The sequence below is a fragment of the Zeus faber genome, assembly GCF_960531495.2.
Source record: "Zeus faber genome assembly, chromosome: 19".
NCBI classification, from domain to species: domain Eukaryota; kingdom Metazoa; phylum Chordata; class Actinopteri; order Zeiformes; family Zeidae; genus Zeus; species Zeus faber.
The window spans coordinates 3,993,762-4,005,254 of record NC_137206.1 but is presented as its reverse complement, the minus strand read 5'-3'; the positions used below and the strand labels follow the sequence as shown (position 1 = coordinate 4,005,254).

At 52.1% G+C, this 11,493-nt stretch overlaps 1 protein-coding gene across 1 annotated transcript in view; it reads right to left on the bottom strand.

The window, feature by feature from the left end:
• Positions 1-281: 281 nt before the first annotated feature.
• The window catches only part of lmbr1 (limb development membrane protein 1), a 38,763-nt gene continuing 27,551 nt past the window's right edge, over positions 282-11,493 (bottom strand). Inside the window, exons 11-17 of the mRNA XM_080020055.1 lie at positions 10,804-10,880; positions 10,234-10,311; positions 8,763-8,836; positions 7,594-7,684; positions 6,384-6,450; positions 1,181-1,342; positions 282-539 (exon numbers count right to left, since the gene is read on the bottom strand). Coding sequence (XP_079876181.1) covers positions 454-539; positions 1,181-1,342; positions 6,384-6,450; positions 7,594-7,684; positions 8,763-8,836; positions 10,234-10,311; positions 10,804-10,880 — 635 coding nt within the window. The 3' untranslated portion in view covers positions 282-453. The remainder of the gene's footprint in view (positions 540-1,180; positions 1,343-6,383; positions 6,451-7,593; positions 7,685-8,762; positions 8,837-10,233; positions 10,312-10,803; positions 10,881-11,493) is intronic.

The following is an 11,493-nucleotide window of genomic DNA, read 5'->3' as shown; positions in this document are numbered from 1 at the left end:
TGATGCAGTGTTGAGAGAGAAGCTGATGGAGCAATCTGTGGCGATCGGTAAATATATATATATATAAGAGAGAGACAGAGACGGATTAAAATGATCTCTGGGTACGAGGTTGGACCACCACGGTCGGGTCGGGGGGGCGGCGGGGGGTGAGTGAAGGTCGCTGCAGCGACGCCAGTCTCCTCCTCCTCCTCCTCCTCCCTCCATCCCTCTCTCTCTCTCCTCATCCCTCCCTCCCTCCCTCTCCCTCTCCTCCTCATCCCTCCATCCGACGCCAGGTGATGGAATGTCACGAAGCTGAATTTCCCTCCGTCGGACGGAGTCGTGGCTTAATATGTCGCTGCTTCCCTTTTCACCTTCTCTCTGCCAGATTGTCCGTGTGTCTGTCTGTCTGTCTGTGTGTCTGTGTCTGTGTGTCTGTCTGTCTGTCTGTCTGTGTGCTGCACATCGTCCCTCTCACAGAGTCTTCTGGTGGCCGTTGGACGACAGCTTCCCGGCCTCAGGGTCACTGGGACTGACAGAGAGCTGCAGCTTATCCAGACCTGGCAATGAGAGAGAGAGAGAGAGAGAGAGCGACGGGGAGGGGGAGGGAGAGAGAGAGACATCTCATCACAGTCAGACCACTTGTTCTCCTCCCAGTGGAGGACGAGAAGCCGGCGCCGGAAACAGAATCAGAACTGAACGGGTTGGAGTCGACGCCACGTTCCGTGTATTTTAACCAACTTCCTGTCGCCTTGACTCGTGTTCAATCCTTAGGAGCTGATCCGGTGTTGGAGGATTGGGCCGCGCACGGAGCTGCAACACCTGATCAGCCGAACGCGTTCTGAACCATCGCCCTGATCCACGACGGTCAAGTCAAGGTTTTGGGGAAAGAATCCTGGAGCCGCGGCTTTGCCAGTAAGCCAGGTTCCATCTGACTCGTCGCGAGCTGAGCGGGCTCCACTTTGTGGACGTCACATCCGTATGCACCGTCACATCCGTACGCACCGTCACATCCGTACGCACCGTCACATCCGTAGGCACCGTCACATCCGTAGGCACCGTCACACGTTTGATTGATTATAAATAAACACACTGCCTGGGTTGTTCTAGGGATTCTTAGGTTCTTTAAAACCATGACGGAGGTGATCTTGGTAGAGCCACGCCCGCCAGCTCAGGTGTGTGTGAATAAAAGGTTGTTTACCCAGCGCCTTGAGGAGCTCCTCCCGCACCGCCGACGTGAACTTCCGGATCAGACACAGCGTGGTCACCACCGCGAACAGCAGGTTGTACGAGACGACGATGTAGAAGTTCCCCAGCCAATTAAACCTCCCAAAGTCTCCCAGGAGGTCGAACCTGGTGATGCCTGAGGAGGAGGAGGAGGAGGAGAAAGATGAGGAGGAAGAGGTGGAGGGAAGAGGTGGAGGAGGAGGAGGGAAAGGAAGAGGAGGAGGAAGAGGAGGAGGAAGGGGAGGAGTCAACAGCATCCAAAACTCATGTCTTTACCTCTGAGCACAGCAGACGGGTGCAGCTCCAAGGCCAAACATCCCATAAAACCGTGTCGGAGCTTCCCCGTTGACTTTGGAGCGGGCGTGTCAACACATAGTTTCCCGGTGACCCAGCCCAGATCTCACCTTTTCCCCCGACAAATGACGGAAAAGCCCCCCCACCCCCCAAAAAAGGGTCGAGATCCCCCCCCCCCCCTCCCAAAAGGAATTTCCAAAGCCACAAAGGCAGCCGGTCTTTCCAGGCCCCTCCCTGACGGGACAGGCAGTGTGTTGATAAGCAGCCTCCAGCCGCCTGCGACCGGGCCGCTCCGCCGGGGAGCGTCTGCTCTTTCAGACGTCTCTCCTCGGCGGCCCCGGCTTTCAACAGAGCAGAGGGGCCCGGGTGACAGAAGGGCTTAGGTGCCAAAAACCATTTGATGTACATCGCATGCAGATTCCCCGCATCCGGCTGCTTGGGAGCGGACAAAAAAAAAAAAAAAAAAAATCCCAAACACCACCACCTTTTATATCAGCGACTTAACAGACCGTCATCAGGCTTCCTGGGCCGGGGGGGGGGGGGGGGTCCCGTCCCCTCCGCAGGAGCGGTTTGTGTCGGCGGCTTCATTACAGTCGTGCGGCTCATTTTCCAGGCGCACAAAACGCGGCGGCGGGGGAGGGAGGGAGGGAGGGAGGCCGGGGTGCGATGCTCTGCCTTCAATGGAACCACCGTCACCTGTGCACACATCCACCCGGGTCGACCGCCGGGGCCAGCTACGTGTCCAAGTCAAACAGCATACAAGCGCAATCTTGCAGGTTTCCGCCGCTCCCCGCTCAGCTGACCCGGCCGGCGACGGGAACTCTCTTTGTGACGGGCCCGGATGTTTCCGAGCCGCCGGGACAATGAGACGCTGAGCGCATCGGCTTTTCGTCGGCCGGCAGATTTCGTGTCGTGTTACCGGCCGCGACCGCCGGGGAGCGGCAACTGCGGAGACAAGGCCGTCTTGTCTAAACACGCTGCGGCGTCCTCGTCGTGATGATTAGCGTCGACGGTGCCGCTCATCAAACGCTCAAATATGTGAATCATCTCAGGCGGCAAAGAGGAGGAAAAAAAATAAAATAAAATGTTCGTGGACACACGAGGACAAAGCGCATATTCACCACCGGCTGAACTACACCCAAAGTTTCCCAAAGGACGGTTGGTGCCGCTGGGTCATTCCACCGGGACGAGCTCGGCATCGGAGCCGGCGACACGGTCGTTTGGGATGGTTACTCGCGTTACTCCTACATCAGCTCATCCAAAGTGACACGAGTCTCTTAACCGTCATTATTTAAATTGAAATATGTGCAGTCGCTGAGATCACGGCCTGGGAAGGCGCCGTATTAATCGCTCACGTCCAAGTATTAAACAGAATATTTAATGATCTAAACCCACAAATGGCATCGAGACGCAGCGTGCTGCTCCACATGATGCATCTCTCCCATAACATCTTCACAGCCTCTGGCCTGCAATGAGATCAGGCCATCGACTCGGTGTCAGGGGAGATGTATTTACAGCCGCAGTAAGCAGTTCGCCAGCGTCGGGGCCTTTAACTAAATTGCGGGGAGACGGATGACGAGGCCCTGGTCAATACCACACCGAGCTCCGTCCAAATCCATTTCTAATGCCAAAGGTTCTGATCCGGGTTCGGTAATTTGAGAAAATCCAATCGCTGCTCGGCATTTGGCCGTGACAACGTCCACCGTCGTCCATCGCGGCGCAGTAATATCACTTTGTGTCGGTGCTTCACATCGGGCACTTACTCGACGCCGCACCGCGAGGAGACGGGAGAAAACCCCAACGAGTCGGCGCGACGACGCCACCGGAGTCGATCCGGAGACGGAAGAAGCTCATTTGTCCAAGCCCCCCCCCCCAGCGGGAAGGAGGGGGTTGTTCGGGGGACTGAGCCGTTAACCAAACCGCACCTGAACCCGTCCGAGCGCTTCCTTTCAGCCCCCCCCCCCCCCCAGAGCTCCGTCACGACCCCCAACACTACGTGTCTTTTCTTCGGGAGCCGTGTTGGACGACTCCACAACCCTTTTTTTTTTGCGCGGCGCAGGCCCGAGGAGGCCGGTGGTACGGGGAGGAAGGCGGGGAGCGGACACCGAGAGCCAAGATGCCGTCGGGGGGGGAGGGGTCACGCTTGTTGGAGTATAAAAATACCCTTTTTAAACTTTTTCTCCGCATTATGTATTTATTGATGCGTTTCTGTGATCAGGCGGTAAAGTGTCTCTCCTCCTAAAATAAAAGCAGGTGCCGGGTCTTTCCGCCCTGCACTCTAACCCCCCGGCAGCACTTCAGCCCCCGGCGTCTCAGGGCTTAAATAAAAGATGGAGGCCGAGCGAGAGGGTTCAGAGCAGCGGCTTCACCACGCCGCCGTCGCGCGCCGACCGTGCGCGGGGGGGTCTCGCCGGTGGATTGTTATCATAATTATTATTTGTCACATCATCATGACGAGGGCCGAGCGAGGAATCGAGTTCAAACCGACGTCCCCGTGTGAGAGGACGCGACTTTCGAATTGCAAAGGTTGGGATTAAAAAAAAAAGAAAAAAAGGTTTTATGTTACACAACCTGACCCCGTGATGCTCTTTAAAGTGTTACTTAGAATTTTAGAAAGATTTCTAAAAGAGTATCACAGCGAATTTCGACGGAGACATCGTCGTCAGCATTCAAAACTGAATTTCCTATTGGAGCCATCAGAGAGGGGGAGGGAGGGAGCATCTATAGACGTGTTTCCTGGTAGTGATCAAAAGCTGATTTTACGATCAATTATTTGCATTTAATTCCATTACTAGCCTACATAAGTCATAACCTGGAGCTGCCACTTATCACCGGAGCAAGCGCGGACCGCCGTGTCCAAGTCCTCCATCGGCTTCCGCGCCGCAAGCACCAAACAGCCTCCGTGTTCGTAACAGAAACACAGCTTTCATATCGATCCACGTTTGTTTTTTGTTTTTTTTCCCCTTTTTTTTATTGAAGCCGTTGAACTTTATTGAAGTTGAGGTCCAGGGAACACGACGCTGACCTCTGCAGTGCAGCAGACGTGTGCGGCAGGGTCGCCGCTTTCTCAAGAATGCATTTGTGGTTGCAACGGTCATAAAGACATGGTAAGAGTGATTTGGTAATAATAGTAAGTTGCGATCATTGCTTACATCATGCTTTTTATTCCTCAATAAGATGTTGCTCGTAGCCTTAGTTGAAGATGCGTCATGGTTTGATGGAGGAAAGGGACGTTTCAGAAATTTGGCTCTTGCAAAAATATTTTTTGGTAAAGTGGCTCCTGAGCTGGGAAATGTTGAGCACCACCGCTCTGGAATGATTGATTGTGTTTAGTGAATAAAACAGAAGATCAGGAACTTAAAAAAAATACACACACACACACACACACACACACACACACACACACACACACACACACACACACACACACACACACACACACACACACACACACACACACACACACAGCATATTAAATCGTGATATTGGCCTAAAAATAAAAAAAAATTAAAAATGAAAAATCAATGAAAATTGTTCAGCCCTGATCATGACATAATGTCAAGAATTATAACACAGTTTTGTGCTTCCGGTGTCAAATATCTGAAGTTACTTAAGTTTATTAAGCTTTAGAGAAATGTGGCTTTTACTGCACTACATGTACATAGCAAATATATTCATATATGAAAAATATACAGTAGTACTTTATGCTGTATTATATGTTATATCCAAGTTATTTTACTGTTGATACTTTGAGTACATTTAAGAGCAACTAGTTACACACTTTTAGTCAAGTAGCTCCGCTCGTCATTTTGGGTATTTGTACTTTCACTGTCTGGATTATTATATAATAATTAATTATATAATAATTCAATGCGTCCACGTTGAGCAGCCCTGTTGCTCAACACACAGAGCGACGTGTTTGAGGCCGGTTTGCTCCAACACACACTGTGTGTACTTCCACTCATAAACGTGTATTTCTGGTCATTTCTATCGACTCCTTTTTAAAATGAAGGAACAAGTTTGCAGCACAAGGACAACGAGGAAACAGGAAAAAAAATAAAAATAATACATACCGTGACATATGTTAATGTCACCGTTATGCCAGGAAATCTGAGAGCGCACACCAGAGGACTTTACAGTGTGTGTGCGCGCACGCGTGCGTGTGTGCGTGTGATGCATTTATTTCTTTTTATCTATTCATCGTCATGAAGCAGAACCTGTTGATTTTCTCTAAAGCTCCCAATGACTCACTGTACACACACACACACACACACACACACACACACACACACACACACACACACACACACACACACACACACACACACACACACACACACACACACACACACACACACACACTGTTTGAACAGCTGTGTGTGTCCTCTGCATGTTTATTAGTGCCATTGTGACGAGCTCCCTCTGTCATTTTTACCCGTTCTCCTTTTCTTAAATCTCTCTGGGAAACTGGGAGGAATGCCCCGCCCCCCGGCCCCCACCCTTCTCTTCATCCTAAATGTCAGCGTCAGAACCAGCGCCAGGGATGAAGTCGATTTATTCGCAACGCGTGAGCGACAGGCGATCGGCCGCCGAGCACCGATCACAGTCGAAAGCAAAGAGGGCCGGAAACCGCCGCCATAAGCCCCGCCCCTCTGCGACGAGCCGATATCTGGACGCGTGGGAGCCCTCTTGACAAATTTCGGGTCCAACACCACGATTGGAAGCCCCCGTAACTAATCAACTGGCAAGCGAGCGTTACACCAACTAATTAACTCCCGGCATTAGATTAATGCACAACGCGAAGCCCACACACATGCATTCCCACAGCCCCCACAGCCTGGTCCTCACGTCTCAGGAAGGTCCGTAAAAGAGTAAGAGCTCACCGAGCGTCCTGGACATCACGGGCAGCGCCGAGCTCAGCACCAGGATGGACACGCAGCAGCCGATGATCTGCAAGGAGACGGCGGAGGGGTGAGGCGGGGAAAGACGACAGCTCCATCACACGTAGGGAAGGCGCTCGGGGCCGTGGACACGGACGATCCCAAAACCATTGCGATATCGAAATACAGCCAAATGTCGTCTCCTCGTGAAGGAGCGTAACATTGAAGCGACGCAGCGTTCTGAACTTCGTGGAATGTTCATAATATCCACTTCACTAATGGCTGCTTCTACAATATTTCCCGTGCGTAAATATCCGGTGAAAGCACCGCTGATCCCCACAACACCCTCAGGTGATGGAGGTCCAGGTACACGTGATTTGATTGAGTCGGCGTCGCCGGGGGGGCCAGAACCAGAGAGCCCCCTCAGCGCTGACATCTGATGCGACGTCATGTCAGACGTCGTCGACAGTGGAAAAACAATCCTGAAAAAGAGTGAATCACAACCAAAGCGGTTCCATGAAGCGGTGTTTGAATTCTAGTCGATCTCACCGTTACACTTAAATCATTAAAATAAGTTATAACGACAATTATTTAATTAAAATGAAACGGATTAAAAAAAAACTAACAGTACTGGCTGAGACGGTGCTTTCAGGACTTGGAATGTGTATTGGCACACACACACACACACACACACACACACACACACACACACACACACACACACACACACACACACACACACACACACACACACACACACACACACACACACACACACACACACACACACACACACACGCGTGCGTGCGTGTGCTCACACACCCTCCCTCCCTCTTCAGGGTAAATAGGTGGCACAATATTGGAACAATTAGTTGCTCTGAAGTTGCTCATTACCAGGTTGTGTCCATTGTGCCGCTGAGTCCTTTCAGCGAGGCGTCGCCGCCTCAGACTCAGACTCATTACCACGTGAAAGAAGCAGCACACATCCTCTCCGCCAGACCCCCACCCCCACCCCCACCCCACCCTCCCAAACACCACCCCAAAAAGACCCCCCGTCCACTCACCCCCAAAAACAAAAGCCCTCGCGCCGCGCCGCTGTTGACAAAGCGCACAAACAAACACTGATGGAGCGGGAGCGGTGAAGAGGCCCCCGGAGGCCATGTTGGAGTGGAGGAGGTGGAGGGACGGAGCATAAAGGCCTGGTGGTGCTCACCGTAGTCATGGTGGTGTCGTCCCTCCTGGGAGCCAGGCCGGAGAACACTCTCAGGCTGTAGAAGCCAACCAGCGAGGAGACCATCAGGTAGCTGCATGGAGGATGAAGGAGGGAAACTACACCCAGACAACTCTACATCTACATCTCTGCCTCTCTATCTATCTATCCATCTATCTATATATATATAAATATATATTTAAAATCTCTCTCAATTTTTATCTCTATATTTCGCTCTCCCTTTCCTTGATGTATAAAGATACAATTCATTCAAACAAGAAATGACTGAATGAATGAATGAGTACGTCTCTTGCTCTCCCCAAGTGGCTGAGCTCTCCACCTTTTCATCGCAGATAAAAAAAAAAAAAAAAAGGTGGAGAGATGTCATCCGGAAGGCGCGCGTCCGACCTCTGACCTCAGCAAACACAACTGGACCCAGAGGGTGTGTGAGTGTGTGTGGGTGTGGGTGTGTGTGCGTGTGCGTGTGTGTGAGTGTGTAGATCTTCATGCGACACAACAATGAAACTCCCTAACCTCCTTGTGTTTGAAATATAAAGGTTCTGAGCCTGAACGAGATGAGGACGGTTTAAAGGGATAATGACGAAGAACCCCTTCGACCATCTTGTATTATCTTAACTTTGTCTTCATAACTCCTGATGCAGAGTTCAGCCTACAACATCGGCGCCTGATTTTCTCCAAACGCCGACAGGTTTTTGGAGATGGCCGAGCAGATGCTGGCCACACATCTAGCAGGTTTAATATTTGGCTTCAGCCAACGAGAGCAGAGATGGAGCGAGGGGGAGGAGTCGAGAAGGAGAGACGGGAGAGCACGGAGCAGCAGCCAGAAACACACAACATATTTGTTTTACTTTTCTTCTCTAGGTTTTTAATATATTTCTTATTTAAATTATGCTTTGATTCGTTGTTTTTAGTTTTTTTTACAGTGATCAGTAAGTAAATAACCCTGTCCCCGTGCACGGCATCACGTCATTTCCGGTGTCACTGCTCGCGTGTGTTCTGGTGACAAAACGTAGTTTGGACCCGACGGACTGGTCGGGGATTCCTCCTTGTGAAAGAAAATTTACTTTCACTTGAATAACTGATCCCTGATCGGCTGCACCAACCTCGTTATTCTGTGTTTTAAACCGGTTTAAATAAAGTTTGAAGGATACAACATCAGTAGGATCTCCAGCGCGGCCTGGGCGATGCCGAACGTGGCCAGCGAGCTGTTCCCGATGCCGCGCTCCTGAGGAAACACAACCCAGATCAGCACCTCCTGACAGGAAGGAGCACCCCCCACTGCAGGAAGGAGCACCTGACCCGACAGGAAGGAGCACCTGACCCGACAGCGAGAAGCACCTGACCCGACAGGAAGGAGCTACTGACCCAACAGGAAGGAGCACCTGCCCCTGCAGGAAGGAGCACCTGACCCGACAGGAAAGAGCTCCTAACCCGATAGGACGGAGCACCCGACCGACAGGAAGGAGCACCTTACTGACAGGAAGGAGCACCCGAACCAATAAGAAGTAGCACCCGCCCCGACAGGAAGGAGTACCCGCCCTGACAGGAAGGAGCACCCGCCCCGACAGGGAGCAGCACCCGCCCCGACAGGGAGGAGCACCCGACCCGAAAGGAAGGGTCACCCAAACCAACAGGAAGTAGCACCAGTCCCGAGAGGAAGGAGCACCCGCCACGACAGGAAGGAGCACCCGCCCCAACAGGGAGGAGCACCCGCCCCAACAGGGAGGAGCACCCGCCCCGACTGGAAGGAGCACCTGACTGACAAGAAGGAGCACCTGAGCACAGAAAAATAACAAAACACATGGCGTCCGTCTGGAGTGATGGAGGAGCGGTGGAGGAATAATGGAGGAGAGATGAGAAGCCATGGAGGAATGAGGGAGGAGAGAAGGTGGAGAGATGGAGGGGTGGTGGAGGAGTGAAAGGGGAAGTAAAGCCCTCTGCTCCGTCTCTGAAACACACACACACTGTGTATGTGTGTGTGTGTGTGTGTGTGTGTGTGTGTGTGTGTAAACACTGCTCCTCCATTGTGCTGCCCCCCCACCCCCCCACCTCATTTGACTTTCCCACACTTTGAAAGCTTCCCTCCCTTTCTCTCTCCCTCCCTCCCTCCCTCCCTCGCGTTCTCCCTCCCTCCCTCGCTCTCTCCCTCCTTTTTCTAAACTTCACTGTCAGGCTCGTTCGCCCTCTCAGCCTCTTCTGACCAACACTGAGGTTTGATTTGGGATCCTGGTGCAAGTGTCAAGTTACACAACAAGTTGAAATAAAGATGAAAAATAAATGCAATAAAACTACTGGGGGGGTGGGGGGTGGCGCTCCAAGCTGCGACGCGCCACCCCCCTCCTGGTTCAGGAAGTGTAACGTGGAGGGCAGCGGAAAGAGCGACCGCAGGAGCACGCCCATGCGTGCGCGCCCATGCGTGCGCGCGCTGAGATAAGGCTTTCAGAACATTGTGTGTTTGGAGATGGAATCCATTCAGACACAGACGTTTGATCCGCACAGCGCTGTGAGACGACTCTGAATGAGCAGCAGGACCACGCTGATTAGCATCTGGACGCAACACACACCTGAGGACACACACGGCAGTGTGTGTGTGTGTGTGTGTGAGAGGCCGGGTGCTGGTACCGTGGAGCCCTTGGGCATGGCAGTCTCATCCACCAGGAGGTAGAGGATGTTCAGCACAACCATCAGCACCGAGATGGTCTGAGGAGCAGAGGAGCAGAAGGTGACTTAGTACACGCCGCCTTTCGTACACGCCGCCTGTGGTACACGCTGCCTGTGGTACACGCTGCCTGTGGTACACGCTGCCTGTGGTACACGCTGCCTGTGGTACACGCTGCCTGTGGTACACACTGCCTGTAGTACACATTGCCTGTAGTACACACTGACTATTATACACTGTCTATAGTATAAACCATCGGTAGTACACACAGTTGTAGTCCACACTGTCTGTAGTCCAATCAGACGTGACGCTACAGAGTAAAGTTTCCTAAACTATAATCTGCTGCTAACCACAGTGCAGGAGCTGCAGCGTTTCAAACAGCCATTACACAAAGCACATCCCCACCCAAGGGTGTAGCACGCAGCGTGTCAGTCACACCGGGCTCGTGCACGGCAGGCTGGTGCACGGCAGGCTGGTGCACGGCCTGGGTAAACAGCGTCGGTTTAATTTAAGGTCGGTCCACACACACTCACCGTCCCGGTCAACAGAACCAGCATCACTATGGGATACAGAAGGTTCTTTTCCCAGGCTGAGGCCTTCTTCCTCCTCTCTGAGAGAGAAAGAGAGAGGGGGGGGGGGTAAGACGGGCACAGCGACAGATCAACGGACAGACAGACGGACGGATCAACAGGCAGACATACAGGTCAACAGGCAGAGAGGCAGATCAACAGGCAGACAGATCAACAGGCAGACAGACAGATCAACAGACAGACAGACTGTAGAAAAAAAATGCACAGATCAACAGGCAGACAGACGCTAACTTGGTTCTTTGGTCGTAATCAATCACAGTGGATGACTGGTTTAATCACCGTAAGAATCAAAGCTGAGCTGCGACCTCAGTCCTCAGGGTTTTATCCACAGAGTTCGTAAAAGCTGCGACTTATCGTTGTCTGCGTATTAACCACTAACTCTCCTCTCATCTTCAGCCCCGCTGGCTGGGAGTTCACAGCCTTCATAAATAAAACTCTTCCTCTTTAATTAGTCCCTCTTATCGGAGGGGGTCGTTAGCGGAAACAATAATACAGCCGCGATGAAGACGCGGAGGAAAATTAATATTGCAATTTAGATTTTGCCCAGAGCAGGTGGAGAGCTGGTGTTATGATGGTGCGATGATGTGCTGCAAACATATTTACCAGAGCACAGGGTCTGCCCCCATCAAGCAG